The sequence below is a fragment of the Heterodontus francisci genome, chromosome 14 (assembly GCF_036365525.1).
Source record: "Heterodontus francisci isolate sHetFra1 chromosome 14, sHetFra1.hap1, whole genome shotgun sequence".
In the NCBI taxonomy this organism is placed as follows: domain Eukaryota; kingdom Metazoa; phylum Chordata; class Chondrichthyes; order Heterodontiformes; family Heterodontidae; genus Heterodontus; species Heterodontus francisci.
Window position 1 is genome coordinate 48,784,910 of NC_090384.1, and position 16,218 is coordinate 48,801,127.

Consider the following 16,218-nt stretch of genomic DNA (forward strand, 5'->3'; position numbering starts at 1 on the left):
TTTCATTCCTATCTTTGTCCCATCCTGTTGTATACTTGTGCCACTTCCATCCCTTTATTCCTGATATGTGTCTTGCCATCCTGCCTGGGCTTCCTTTCTGTTCTTTTCTCCTGCCTTTTTGCCAGCTTGCTGACATGCCAAATCCGCCAAAGGAAGAACCTCTAGTCAAAAGGACAGAATGGCTGAAATGTACATTGAATCCTGTGGCTTTAGCATCCACAGGCCTGGGAAGGCTGACTCCAGGTCTCGGACTGTTACCTGGAGGTTCTCCTGCAGGATCTGGGGTATGAAATGAGGTAATGTTTACCAAGGACAGGAGGAAGAGGTCAGCCTGCAGGAATCTGGCTAATTCATTGTTTTTGTATTTGTCTGTCTGCTCTTGTCTACTGGAGTTAGTATTCATGCAGTCACATTGCTCACATTAGAAGTAGAATAAGAACACATCAAGACTGCGCACTTCATCATTCAGTTGTTTTACCACTGAGTTAACAGCTTACAGCATTTAATGAATATGAATTCCATTTTTTAAAAAGTCAGAAATGGCTACCCTGATGGCTTAGTGGGTAAATGTTTTGCTAATATTAGCAGCATGGACAAGAAGATCCCTGATTTAATTCTTGATCTATGCAGAGTTAGTTATTCTCAATAGTTGGACTTCTACTTAAGAAAGTAAGAAATAGGAGCAGAAGTAGACCTTGAGCCTGTTCCGCTATTCAGTAAGATTGAGACTGATTTTCAACCTCAACTCCACTTTCCTAACTGATTCCCATATTGCTCGATTCCCTTCGAGTCCAAAAATCTATCCATCCGAGCCTTGAATATACTCAACAACTGAGCATCCACAGCCTTTTGGAATAGAGAATTCCAAAGATTCACAACTCTTTGAGTGAAGAAATTTCTTCTCACCTTGATTCTAAATGGCTGACCCCTTATCCTGAGGTTATGCCTCCTAGTTCTAAACTCTCCAGCCAAAGGAAACAGCCTGTCAGCATCTACCCTACCAAGCCTGCTCAGAATCTTAACTGTTTCAATGAGATAACCCCTCATTCTTCTAAACTCCGGACAATATAGGCCGATTCTATTCAATCTCTCCTCATAGGACAACCCTCTCATCCCAGGACTCAATCTAGTGAACCTTTGTTGCACCCTGTTTAAGGCATGTGTATCCTTCCCTTGCCATGGAAACCAAAATGTGCACAGTACTCCAGGTGTGGTCTCACCAAAGCCCTGTACAATTGGAGCAAGAATTCCTTACTCTTGTACTCTAATCCCTTTGCATGTTGGCCTTCCTAATTGCTTGCTGTATCTGCCTGTTAACTTTCTTTGTTTCCTGTACAAGGACACCTAAATCCCTCTGAACACCAATATTTAGTATTTCTTAAATGATAAGAAATGTGGCTGTGGCTCAGTTGGTAGCACTCTTGCCTCCCACTTCAGGACTTGAGCACAAAAATCAAGGCTGATACTCCAGAGCCGTGTTGAGGGAGTGTGGCACTGACGGAGGTGCTATCTTCTGGATAAGGCATTAAACTGATGCCATGTCTGCCCCCTCAGGTGGACGTAAAAGCTCCCATGGCACTATTTCAAAGAACAGAAGCGTTATCTCCCATGTCCTGGCCAATATTTATCACTCAAGCAACATCACAAAAAAAAAATATCTGGTCATTATCAGATCGCTGTTTGTGGGAGCTTGCTGTGTGCACATTGGCGCCATATTTTCTACATTACAACCATGACTATACTTCAATAATACTTAATTGGCTGCAAAGTGCTTTGAAACATCTGGTGGTTGTGAATGGTGCTATATAAAGTATTCTATTCTTCCTACTAAAGTGAATAACCTCACCTTTCCCCACATTGTACTCCATCTGTCCCCTTCTTCCCCACTCACTCAACCTGTCTATTTGCCTTTGCAGACTTTGTGTCCCACCCTTAGCTTACTTTCCCACCTAACTTTGTATCATCAGCTAACTTGGATACGTTACACTCCCAACGATCCATTTAAGTCTTTAATATAGCTGAAGCACCAGCACAGATCCTTGCAACACCCCACTAGTAGCAGCCTGACCACCTGAAAATGACCCATTTAGTCCTTCTCTCTGATTTCTGTCCTTTAACCAATCCTCCATCCATGCTATTATTAGCCCCAAGCCCATAAGCCCTTGTCTTGAGTAGCAAACTCTTAGGGAGCACCTTTTCAAATACCTTTTGAAAGTCCAAATATACTAGATCCACTGGTTCTCCTTTTATCTACCCTGTTAGTTACATGCTCAAAAAACTAATAGATTTGTCAAACACGATTTCAATGAAAGGGATTTCATTGAAATTATGTTGATTCACATAATCATATTATGATTTTCTAAGTGCCGCATTTGGCCTTACTGGCCATGGGGTAGGCAGGAGTAAAATTGATCAGAGTTCATTCTGCTGTCCATTATCTAGTGACTCCTGCTGGAAAGTGCATGTGTGGATGTTGGGGAGTACAGGATTGAGCTCAATTATGATGCCCTCAATGTTCAAATAACATGCAGTCACTGGGCGCCACATGAAGAATGAAGTACTAGAGGGCAACCAACATTTGCCCAGAAACAGTTAGTAGCTTTAGGAAAAGGAACGGAATTGAGTAGTAGGCCATTCAGTCCCTGAGCCTGTTCTCCCACTCATTTAGATCATGGTTGATCAAATCTCAACTCCATTTACCTGCCTTAGTTCCATATCCCTGAATACCCTTATCGACCAAAAATATTTAAATCTCAGTTTTGAATATTTCAATTGACCTAGCCTCAACAACTTTTTGGGGAAGAGAGATCCAGATTTCCACTACCCTTTGTGTGAAGCAGTGCTTCAAGAATGACCTAGCTTTAATTTTAAGATTATGTCCCCTTGTTCTGGATTCCCCCAAGGGGAATCATAAGTTGCCGACTAAAAAGTAAATGTTCTCTAAACATCTACTATTTCAGGAGTTCTATTTTAGAATTTCAGCAGTGCAAATTGTTATGGATTTGCACATTTTCAATTGAAATCATGATTTCAGAGCTATTCACTACTCAGAATTAAAGGAAGGTTCCAAAGAAAACTGATAATTATATTTTTGATTTTGATAAGTGTTATTTGCCAATGACTTGGGTAAGGGATGAAGCTAGGATGCTATTTTACTTACCCCCCCACCTGCCTCTCCTGAAGGTGTGCATGCTTTCCTGGGGTATGGCCCTTATAGGCACCAGCAACTTTCTGGTACCTCAACCAAGTGGCAGTTGGTCTAAATTACTGTTTATGATCATAAGTTTCTGTTCAAACATTTTCCTGATGTTTGTTGACAGTGCTTTTTGTTCCGTTATGAAAATGACATTGCAGTAAAATGATCTGGAAATATTACTGCTGAAATAGATTCCTTGCAGTCCTCCTTTATTTATTGATGGGAACCCTGTTATAAAATGTGCTGTAGTTAAAATTCCCGGTTGCATTGCCTTGATGCCAATAATGTGAGGGCTGAAGATGCTTGCTTCTGGAAAATGAGACCCTGTAGTGAAGAGCAACTTTGTTTTGATTTTTCCTTGGGGTATCCTTTGTTTAATAAAACTTTTCCTGTCAACAAAATGTCTTTTTATTGCATCCTCACTTGTGTTGCTTTGGGAAAATGGTGGATTCATTATACGCCTGGAAATGAGAACGATCTAAATCATAGACTTTGAACTAGAATTGTAATTGCAATGAAACAGTGCCCTCTTCTGGGAGAGAAAGCAAAACGCCATTGTAGAATGCTACAGCAGAGGAGGCCATTTGGTGCATTGTGCCTGTGCTGGCTGATGAAAGAACTATCCAATTAGTCACATTCCCCTGCACTTTCCCTGTAGCTCTTTTTTTTTCTTTTCAGGTATATATCTCATTCCCTTTTGAAAGTGACTATTGAATCTGGTTCCACCACCCTTTCAGGCAGTGCATTCCAGATCCTGACAATTCACTACATAAAAGCATGTCTTCTCATGTCCCAATTGTTCTTTTGCCAATTATCTTAAATCTGCGTCCTCAGGTTATTGATCCTGCTGCTGGGGAAACAGTTTCTCCCTATATACTCTATCAAAACCCTTTCAACAATTTTGTGCACCTCTGTTAAATCTCCCCTTAACCTTCTCTTCTCTAAGGGGAACAATCCCAGCTTTTCTAATCTCTGCACATAACTCAGGTTCTTCATCCCTGGTACCATTCTAGTCATGATACTAATGCTTGTGGTATTTGGAATCTACAGCATCACGGAGATTTAATTTCTTGTTTCTGCACATTAAGAACTCATTATGTACCCTGTGCTTTGAGGGAACTATAATATGTGCCCTCCACCCTTCCAGCTGTTCCCCTCTGTACCCCTCCACTGCACTGCAAAAAAAACTTTGGTCAGACTTCCACTGCTTTGATCACACTCTGGAGCATTCTCCCTGAATCCCTCTCCCAAACTCAATCCAACCCGCCATGCCTTTGATTAGCCTTGTGGCTTTTCTCCCACTGTTCACTTTCTGTTTTCACCTCTGTGATTTGCTTTTGGTTGTTTTATTAGGTTAATGATACTATATAAATGCATGTGTTGTTCTTTAAGAGTTCAAATATACGTTATTCTAATCTGTGAAATTGTAACAATAAAGGGCAATTGAGTAGTTGTAAGTAATCTAATTGAGTTGATCAGAGATGCACACGTGAAACAGCTGTTATTTATAATCATATGAAGCTGAAAATAAAATTACAACCTTGAAATTATCCACTTTTTAAGATAATTTATAGTACTTAAACTATTTTGAGGGTCATTGTTCATTTCGTTTCTAATGTTCACAGTTGCACATTTGCATCTGGGCTGTAGATCAGCAATTTCATTTGAAATGGGAATGGTTGGATAAGAGTATTACGTTGCATTAGAATTATGGTACTTTTAAATAAATGCTGGTACATATATATTGCACATATGTATCTTTTTAATTACTTGCAAAATAGAGTGGATGTGATTAACACATCAGCATAATCTCAAAGTTTTAATGGTCATCAGAATGCAAGACAAAAACAGTGGGTCCACCCAGCCACCCCTTTCTGGTGGATGGGCCAACCTTCTCATTATATTCATCAATCCCTTCTCTCTCCAGCACTGCAGCTCATTATCTCTTAAATCAAGTTATATTGCCTGCTTCTTTGGGTATGATCCTTCATCATTTGTGTTTAGCTCATTTCATCATTTCTAATGTAACCAAGTCAAAATTGCATCACCTAACCAGACGAAATTGTGTCTCTTCCAGGAACGGTTGATGTGTGAGAGAAGTACTGACGACCATATTCCACACTGAGAAATGAAAACACAAAATATTTGAAAGGGTTTTGTGTTTCAGTTAGGGTCGGCATAACATTACTGAGTAGGGAAGAGATTTAATGTGGTGAAAATTTGGTGAGAAGCAAAAGTGACATCATGAAAAACTTTTACACGCAGCGAGCGGTTAAAGTCTGGAATGCGCTGCTTGAGAAAGTGGAGGCAGGTTCAATTGAAGCATTCAAAAAAGAATGAGACAGTTATATGAAAAGGAAGAATGTGCAGGGTTATGGGGAGAAGGCAGGAACTGAGAGAGTTTCTCTTTCAGAGAGCCGGTGCAGACATGATGGGCCAAATGGCGGCCTCCTGCACTTTTAACGATTCTGTGATTCTGGATCTGTCACCAGAGAAGATTGTGAATGCTTAATGAAATAGGAGCTCTTTACTCATGCCAGCTAGAAAGCACATGCAAAGCTTTGTAGGAGACAGGTATATAAATGCCAAAGGGATCAAGGGATATGGGGAAAAAGTGGGAACAGGGTACTGAATTAGACGATCAGCCATGATCCTTTTTGAATGGTGGAGCAGGGCCGAATGGCCTAATCCTGCTCATATTTTCAATGTTTCTATGTTTACTTAGCTTTTTTTTAAAAAACCGTATTAATTTAGATATGTGAGGAAGTAATTTTTCTTTTTTTTTAGCAAGAAATGCACATGTATAAGGAGGTGTGCTACTACATGCACTTTGCACTGGCTGCCTATGGCTGGCCCTTGTACTTAATGCGAAACCCAACCTGTGGACTCTGCAAACTGGCCAGCTCATGCTCGTGAGTATTATTTATTTCCTAAATATTGTAAAAACTATTCAAGAAATTCAAAATACTGTAGGCTCCATGTTCTGAACTGTTAAACTATTCCACAGATTATTCAAATAGCATGCATAAATGTTCTTTGACTAATAAGGATAGAAGCGGGTGGGTGTTTCATCAACCTGCTTCACCCTTTAGACCACTTATAAGCCAGAAAAGAAGGCTTGTTTCTTTCTGACAAGGGTCTTAAATGAAATTAGTGGGATCGTTCATTACTTGTTTCCCACTGGGTAGAAATCCACCAGATAAACCTGTCTCAAATTCACTATATTTCTTTTTTAGTTTAGAGACACAGCACTGAAACAGGCCCTTCGGCCTACCGAGTCTGTGCCGACCAAGAACCACCCATTTTTACTAACCCTACAGTATTCCCTACCACCTACCTACACTAGGGGCAATTTACAATGGCCAATTTACCTATCACCTGCAAGTCTTTGGCGGTGGGAGGAAACCGGAGCACCCGGCGAAAACCCACGCGGTCACAGGGAGAACTTGCAAACTCCGCACAGGCAGTACCTAGAATTGAACCCGGGTCCCTGGAGCTGTGAGGCTGCGGTGCTAGCCACTGTGCCGCCCCAAATAATTGGAAGTTTGTTTGATAAACAATGAAGGAAATACCATTTACTTAGCAGGGTCACAGTGAAGGTCCTGTAATTGCTTCAGTACCTTTGGGATAGGGAGGAGAAAAATTGAAAGACTTCCTGCGCCTAATCGTTTTCCAGTGGCTCCAGTTAGATAGTATGTGATTGGACATCGGAGGAGGATAAGAATTGTTTTATAACCTGCTGCCAAAAATTCCACTGATGCACTTGAGGCTCACTGATGAAGAATGGCCATTTGGCTGAGAATATTGGAGGATGGCTGGTATCCAGGAAGCTATCTCACTAACTGAGTGAGTGCCTACAGGAGAATAAGTTGGAGGGCAAAAATCTGGAACCCATCTCAGTAGTGTGATGGAGCATTGAGGCATTACACCTCACTGTGCTGAGATATAGGTTTGCAATTGAGTTGCCAAGCATTTCTTTGCAAGACAAGTTCGAGTCATTCCCAGGAAGCTTCAATGCGCCTCCTAGTGGTCAGTTTCAGAGTCAATGGGAATCGAGGGGAAAACTCTCCGCTGGTGGAGTCTTAGCTAACGCAAAGGAAGATGGTTGTGGTTGTTGGTCAATCATCCCGGCTCCTGGAATTCCTCAGGGTAGTGTCCTAGGACCAACCATCTTCATCTGCTTCATCAATGACCTTCCCTCCATCATAAGGTCAGAAGTGGGGATGTTCGTTGATTGCACAATGTTCAGCACCATTCGCGACTCCTCAGATACCGAAGCAGCCCGTGTAGAGATGCAGCGGACTGCATCCAGGTTTGGGCTGATAAGTGGCAAGTAATATTCGCGCTACACAAGTGCCAGGCAATGACTATCTCCAATGAGAGAATCTAACCATCTCCCCTTGATATTCAATGGCATTACCATTGCTGAATTCCCCACTGTCAACATCCTGAGGGGTTACCATCAACCAGAAACTGAACTGGAGTAGCTCTATAAATACTGTGGCTGCAAGAGCAGGTCAGAAGCTAGGAATCATGTGGCGAGTAACTCCCCTCCTGACTCCCCAAAGCCTGTCCACCATTTACAAGGCACAAATCAGGAGTGTGATAGAATACTCTGCACTTGCCTGGACGGTTGCAGCTCCAACAGCACTCAAGAATCTCAACACCATCCAAGACAAAGCAGCCCACTTGATTGGCACCCCATCTACAAATGTTCATTCCCTCCACCACCGACATACAGTGGCAGCAGTTTGTATCATTTACAAGATGCACTGCAGCAACGCGCCAAGGCTCCTTAGACAGCACCTTCCAAACCCGTGACCTCTACTACCAAGAAAGACCAGGGCAGGGAACACCATCACCTGCAAGTTCCCCTCCAAGCAACACACCATCCTGACTTGGAACTATATCTCTGTCGCTGGGTCAAAATTCTAGAACTTCCTTCCGAACAGCACTGCGAGTGTACCTAACCCACATGGACTGCAGCGGTTCAAGAAGGCATCTCACCACCACCTTCTCAAGGCCAAGCGGCAGCGGGAAGGAGCAAGATTGAGCGAGACCTGCAGAGTTTAAAAGTGCTGCGGCAGCGGGAAGGAGCGAGTCTGAGTGAGACCAGCAGAGTTTAAAAGTGCAGCGGGAGCGGGAAGGAGCGAGACCAACTGAGTTTACAAGTGCAGTGGCAGCGCGCCAGAATTTTGGAAAAAAAGAGCCAACAGTGACGTCACAGGAGAGCTGCAAGATGATTGGTTGATGAGTCACTGCTGTTAGGGAATAGCTCTAAATAGCTGGGTAAGTATCTCAGGTAAGAAAAGTTTAAAGTTTATTGCAAATGTAGTAAGTAGTGTTTTTTTGGGGAGTTCTGTAGGAACGCGGACCAGGGAAGAAGGGCCCAAGAGTAACTGATATTATTGGACATTAAGATCTTCCAGAAGGTTTAATTTAATTTGAAGGGTTAAGTCATGGCAGGAGAGCTCAAAGCCGTGGTGTACTCCTTTTGCTCCATTTCGGAAGCCGGGAACATTTCCAATGCCCGGCACCAGCATGTGCGCAGGAAATGTATCCAGCTGCAGCTCCTGGAAGCCGGGTTTCGGAGCTCGAGCGGCAGCTGGCGACACTGTGGAGCCTCCACGAGGCGGAGAGTATCGTGGATAGCATGTATAGAGAGGTGGTCACGTCACAGGCTCAGACCCCACAAGCAGGAGGGGAATGGGTGACCACCAGGCAGAGCAAGAGGACTAGGCGGGCAGTTCAGGAATCTCCTGTGGCTATTCCCCTGCAAAACAGGTATACTGCATTGGATATTGTTGGGGGGAATGGCCTCTCGGAGGAAAGTTGCAACAGCCCGATTCGTTGTGCCATGGTTGGTTCTGCTGCACGGGGAGGAGTAGAAAGTGTGGCAATGCAATAGTTATAGGCGATTCAATTGCAAGGGGAATAGATGGGTGTTTCTGTGGCCACAAAAGAGACTCCAGGATGGTATGTTGCCTCCCTGGTGCTAGGGTCAAGGATGTTTCAGAGTGGTTACAGGACATTCTGAAGGGGGAGGGTGAACAGCCAGTGGTCGTGGTACACATTGGTACAAACGACATAGGTAAAAAAAATGAGGTCCTAAAAGCAGAATATAGGGAGCTAGGAAGTAAGTTGAAAAGTAGGACCTCAAAGGTAGTGATCTCAGGATTACTACCAGTGCAACGTGCTAGTCAGAGTAGAAATAGCAGGATATATCAGATGAATACGTGGCTGAAGGGATGGTGTGAGGGGGAGGGTTTTAGATTCCTGGGGTTTTGGGACTGGTTCTGGGGGAGGTGGGACCAGTATAAACTGGACGGGTTACACCTGGGCAGGACCGGGACTGATGTCCTAGGGGGAGTATTTGCTAGAGTGGTTGGGGAGGGTTTAAACTAAAATGGCAGGGGGATGGGAACCTTTGCAAGGAGTCAGAGGAGGGGGAATCACAGACAAGAACAAAAGACAATAAGAGGAATAAGAAAAGTGATGGGCAGAGAAATCAAGGGCCAGAATCAAACAGGGCCACAGTGAAAATTAGTGGGAAGGGGACAAGTAATGTTAAAAAGATAAGCCTTAAGGCTTTGTTCCTTAACGCGCGGAGCATTCGCAATAAAGTGGATGAATTAATCGCGCAAATAGATGTAAATGTGTATGATATAATCAGGATTACGGAGACATGGCTGCAAGGTGACCAAGAATGGGAAATGAACATCCAGGGGTATTCAGTATTTAGGAAGGACAGACAAAAAGCAAAAGGCGGTGGAGTTGCATTGCTGGTTAAAGAGGAAATTAACGCAATAGTGAGGAAACATATTAGCTCTGACGATGTGGAATCTGTATGGGTGGAGCCGAGAAACACTAAGGGGCAAAAAACGTTAGTGGGGGTTGTATATCAACCCCCAAACTGTAGTGGTGATGTTGGGAATGGCATTAAACAGGAAATTAGAGATGCATGCGATAAAGGAACATCTGTAATTATGGGTGACTTTAATCTGTATATGGATTGGGCAAATCAAATTAGGCAGAATACCGTAGAGGAGGAATTCTTGGAGTGTATACGGAATGGTTTTCTGGACCAATACGTTGAGGAACTAACTAGAGAACAGGCCATCCTAGACTGGGTATTGTGCAATGAGAGAGGAATAATTGAGAATCTAGTGGTGCGAGACCCCTTGGGGACGAGCGAGCATAATATGATAGAATTCTTCATCAAGATATAGGGTGACGTAGTTGATTCTGAGACGAGGATCCTGAATCTTAGTAAAGGAAACTACGAAGGTATGAGGCACGAGTTTTCCATGACGGATTGGGAAATGTTACTTAAAGGGATGACGGTGGCAAACATTTAAAGAGTACACGGATGAACTGCAACAATTGTTTATCCCTGTCTGGTGCAAAAGTAAAACGGGAAAGGTTCGCCAAACCATGGCTTACAAGGGAAATTAGAGATAGCATTAGAACCAAGGAAGAGACATATAAATTTGTCACGAAAAACGACAGACCTGAGGATTGGGAGCAGTTTAGAATTCAGCAAAGGAGGACCAAGGGATTGATTAAGAAGGGGAAAATAGAGTACGAGAGCAAGCTTGCAGGGAACATGAAAACTGACTGTGAAAGTTTCTATAGGTATGTGAAGAGAAAAAGATTGATGAAGACAAATGTAGGTCCCTTACAGTCGTAAACAGGGGAATTTATTATGGGGAATAAAAAAAATGGCTGAACAACTAAATACATACTTTGGTTCTGTCTTCACAAAGGAGAACACAAATATCATACCCAAAATGTTGGGGAACACAGGCCTTAGTGAGAGAGAGGAACTGAAAGAAATCAGTATTAGTAGAGAAATGGTATTGGGGAACTGAAGGCCGATAAATTCCCAGGGCCTGATGGTATGCATCCCAGAGTACTGAAGGAAGTGGCCCTAGAAATAGTGGATGCGTTGGTGGCCATCTTCCAAGATTCTATAGACTCTGGAACAGTTCCTACAGATTGGAGGGTAGCTAATGTAACCCCACTATTTAAAAAGGGAAGTAGAGAGAAAGCAGGGAATTATAGACCAGTCAGCCTGACGCCGGTAGTGGGGAAAATTCTAGAGTCCATTATCAAAGATTTTATAGCAGAGCACCTGGAGAACAGTGGTAGAATTGGGCAGAGTCAGCATGGATTTACGAAAGGGAAATCGTGCTTGACAAATCTACTAGAATTCTTCAAGGGTGTAACTAGTAGAGTTTATGAGGGGGAGCCAGTGGATGTGGTTTATTTGGACTTTCAGAAGGCTTTCGACAAAGTCCCACATAAGAGATTAGCATGCAAGATTCAAGCGCATGGGATTGGGGGTAGTGTATTGCGATGGATAGAAAATTGGTTGGTGGACAGGAAACAAAGAGGCAGGATAAATGGGTCTTTTTCCGAATGGCAGGCAGCGACCAGTGGGGTACTGCAGGGATTGGTGCTAGGACCCCAGCTATTCACAATATACATTAATGATTTAAATGAGGGAACTAAATGTAATATCTCCAAATTTGCAGATGACACAAAACTGGGTGGGAGGGTGAGTTGTGAGGAGGATGCAGAGAGGCTTCAGGGTGATTTGGATAAGTTGAGTGAGTGGGCTAATGCATGGCAGATGCAGTATAATGTGGATAATTGGAGGTTATCCACTTTGGTAGCAAAAACAGGAAGGCTATTATCTGAACGGCTATAAACTGAGAGGGGAATATGCAGCAAGACCTGGGTGTTCTCATACACCAGTCGCTGAAGATAAGCATGCAGGTGCAACAGGCGGTAAAAAAGGCAAATGGTATGTTGACCTTCATAGCGAGAGGATTCGATTATAGGAGCAGGGATGTCTTGCTGCAATTATACAGGGCCTTGGTAAGGCCACACCTGGAATATTGTGTGCAGTTTTGGTCTCCTTATCTGAGGAAGGATGTTCTTTCTATAGAAGGAATGCAGCGAAGGTTTACCAAACTGATTCCTGGGATGGTGGGCCTGACGTATGAGGAGAGATTGAGTCAGTTAGGATTATATTCTCTGGAGTTCAGAAGAGTGAGGGGGGATCTCATAGAAACCTATAAAATTCTAACAGGACCTGACAGGGTAGATGCAGGAAGGATGTTCCCGATGGTGGAGGAGTCCAGAACCAGGGGTCATAGTCTAAGGATACGGGGTAAACATTTCAGGACTGAGATGAGGAGAAATTTCTTCACCGCAGAGTGGTGAGCCTATGGAATTCGCTATGACAGAAAGCAGTTGAGGCCAAAACATTGTATGTTTTCAAGAAAGAGTTATATATAGCTCTTGGGGCGGAAGGGATCAAAGAAAATGGGGCAAAAGTGGGAACAGGCTACTGAGTTGGATGATCAGCCATGATCATAATGAATGATGGAGCAGGCTCAAAGGGCCGAATGGCCTACTTCTCCTGTTTTCTGTGTTAGGGATGAGCAATAAGTGCTGGCCAAGTCAGTGGCGCCCACATCCCAGGAACAAATTTTTAAAAATTGCATTGGCAGGGGCCTGAGTCATCATTGTGCTGCTCGTCGTCTTGTTCATGAATGCTGTATAATAAATAGGTGAAAAAATACTTTTGGGAGTCCCACCTAACAAAAATTCAAAATTGATCTCTAAAAGCCAGGGACTTTTGATTGAGATTGCTCAGTGTTATTAGTGCCATTACCCATTCTGTCTGTTACTATCACCTTTATTACAGTCTTGATGATTGTGGCTCTATTTTTCTATCTTTCTCCCTCTTCTTATTTCTCTGCCTCTTTTTCCCTTCCTGTTCGAGTCCTTCAGTCTTTTTTTGTCCCCTTACTTTCTATGTTCCTCTCTCACTATGACTGACCTCTTTTCTCTCTCTGTTCTTTTGCTGTTATCCTCCCATGTTTGCTAATTTCTCCTTTTCTTTCACTGTTAATGCCCTCCTTTCACTGTTACTGCTCCCATTTCTCTGTTACTGTCTCTCTCCTTTCACCTGTTACTCTTTTTTCCTCTGTTCCTGTTCCCCCTCTCTGTCACTCTCTCCTGGTGCTTTCTGTACATTCCAGTGGTGTCTCCCAACTGCTCCCGCTACCCTCTGATCATTTTAATACTTGATTGTCCTTACAATCTGATACAAACCTTTTGATAGCTTGGGAAGAATAATATGATAAAAGATTTCAAAAGGAACAGAATATAAGGAGGTTCATTCTTCAGATGTTCCTCGTGAATGGCTGATCTGTACATTCCTTTTGCTTGCATCCCACAGCATTTGCAGAATAAAATGATCTCTGAACATAGACTAAATCTTGTAGAGAAGGGTGCTATATGATTTTGGAATTTAGAAATGTGCTGGAAAGATTGCACTACTGAAATTGACATTTTATTGCACATGTGAAGAAGGAAATATAAATATGAATGTTTAAGGTGATTGGTTGTATCTGTATGTTTAAAACTTATTGCTGTGATTTGACTTTTGGAATGAGTACATCGAATCTGTGAATAAAGAGAGTTGTGGTCAAATATGCATTGGTAAATAGATTGACCAACTTTTGTTCAATATGAAGCCAGATTGATGAGGTGTGTGTATGCACAAAATCAGCTAGATATATGCACGAAACAGGCGTTTGGGTGAAAGTGTGTAGCCTATTTTTGAAATGTAGCAGTCAGAAATTGGTTACTGTCTACTTTTAATTCTTCAGAACTAGTGGAGAGCAACTCTAAAGCTGAACTGCCTGGTCTGAAACTGATAGGTGGTCACATTGCTATTGGCTGTAGTGGCACTGGACTTTGAGCATGTCTGCTCTGGGATACATACCATTGGAATAGAGCATTGCTCAACGGCATGCAGTTGTGCACTTTACTGTGTTCAGTGGATGCTGAACAACAATCTGTTTTGTCACTTTAATAGCACGTGTGGAACCTGAATATGGCATTCCAGTCGACTTCAGTGAACTGATAAATAAGAATTATATGATTACTTCAGTATTTGAGCATATCATTATCTTCCATTTTCCAGGTGTTGCTGTCTATGCCTCCCTCGACCCAGGTATGCTCCAAGTGTGACAGTTGAGGAAGACAACTGTTGCAACTGCAATGTCATTGCCATCAAACGTCACTTTCTGGATGAGAATTATTATTTCGTAGATATCGTATATACTTCGTGCCATGATGCGGTATGTTGCTTAATAATAATTGTTAATATCGGCTAGGACAACTGGGACATCTCTGCTTCAAAAGGTTCCATGGGATCTTTTAAATCGACTTGAGAGGGAAGATGGAGTCTCTGGTTAATGTTTCATCTGAAAGACGGCATTTCTGAAGTGTATCATTCCCTCAGCATTGCAATGAAGTGCCACCCTAGGTTGTATGCTCAAGTTTCTGGAGTGGGGCTTGAACCCACAACCTTCTAATTCTGAGGCGAGAGTGTTACCACTGAACCAAGGCTTATGTTATTTTCTTTTTTTATATAGCACAAAGATGACTTGGGTGTGTGTTACTTGTCTGTGACACAGTCAAAAGGTTCTGATGCTACAAAGATCAGTGGTTGAGTGGTTAATAAATTGTGCAGCACTCCTGAGATTATATGTTCGCTAGATACAACCATTCCCAGACAAATGTTGATCGATACAGTCTTGTGCATTCATACTTTCTTTGAGTTTGCTGTTTTACTGTTCTTTAAACGATTCACTTCCCCTAGCAAATTTTCATACCAACAAAATAGATGAAAATTGTATTTTTCCTATGTGTTTTTTTCTCACTTTGCCTGGTGCAACTGACCATTCTGTAGTCATCCTTTAAAATTTAACTAGCACCAGGGTTCTTGTCACTCAGCAATGGTGGGTTCAAGTGACAAAATATAAATTATATAACATTTGCTTCATTTATAATATGCCTGCCCACATTTAGGTGTCAGTATGCCACTTCAGGTGGAAAACCCTGGAAGTGCTCCTGATTGGCACGGAGCCAGCAGAACACCACCATATCTGATTTTCTTCTGCAACCCACCCAGGTTACATCCATAATCAGGCAGAATAGGCAGAAGGAATTGGGTACAATGTAATGTTATTGAATTACGTTTTTATCTTATTGAGGAACCAAGATGAAAGGCCACCAGCAAAGTTGGAAAGAGGAAAATAGTAATGGTTCTGGGCGGTTCTGAACCTTAATTTGGGTTCTTGGACCAAGACAAAGCAATTGCAGACAATAGTTTCAATGCAGCAAATTAAGAGGATTTATTAAGTAACAAAATAATACTTAACAATCAGGTGAAAGTTAGCAAGTCACACACGGTCTTTACTTCCTGCAGCAATTGCACACAGTGCGACGCTAGTTCTGACCTCTTCTTATTACTTCTTTTTCTTTCCTCTTTTCTTCTCCAGTAAATATGTGTGCCAAAGGCTGCTACATATGGATTTTTAACCCTTTTTTAGAGGCTTATATCCCGAACTGAACGATCCTCCCCATTTCTTTTGATTGGTTTCAGGTGCAGTGATCTCGTTCTTATTGGTTTCTTAAAGTGACAGGCACCTAGGGTAGTCCTATCCACTACACAGTCCCTTTGTTCTCTGGAGATAAGGGGCCCGGTGTTTTATAGGAATTAGGGCCATGTGGTTTCTAGGAATCCTGCCTTATCACTAAACTCAAGTATACCATATGATTTTCAAGAAAACTTCTTATATTGTCTGATAAATGAACTTATTAGGGGCGAATAATGTTTTCAACCATGACAAAAAGTAGGAGGGTACATAATCTCAAAAGTAATACAAAATTAAAACTAGTCTATGTGACAACTAGGATGTATAACAATAAATATATAGCAGGAGTGTATAAAATACTAATGTATAAAAATATGGTATATAGAATATGGCAGCAAGATTTCAAAATACACTTGATTGATACATGTGCATTGATAAATGAATTGGAGCATAGTTCATATTCTTACAAAAGGAAAGGCAAGGTGTAACAGGAAATATTAATTATTTGATAAATTTGTATTTTAATCCAGGGAGAAAAGATGTTTCCTAAAGGTGAAA

The 16,218-nt window shown here is 42.2% G+C and overlaps 1 protein-coding gene across 4 annotated transcripts in view; it reads left to right on the top strand.

Moving 5' to 3' along the window:
• The window catches only part of dagla (diacylglycerol lipase, alpha), a 450,361-nt gene that overhangs the window by 325,975 nt on the left and 108,168 nt on the right, over nucleotides 1-16,218 (top strand). For all 4 annotated transcript variants that reach the window (XM_068046193.1, XM_068046192.1, XM_068046194.1 and 1 more), the window contains 2 exons: nucleotides 5,984-6,108; nucleotides 14,202-14,358. In XM_068046193.1, coding sequence (XP_067902294.1) covers nucleotides 5,984-6,108; nucleotides 14,202-14,358 — 282 coding nt within the window. The remainder of the gene's footprint in view (nucleotides 1-5,983; nucleotides 6,109-14,201; nucleotides 14,359-16,218) is intronic.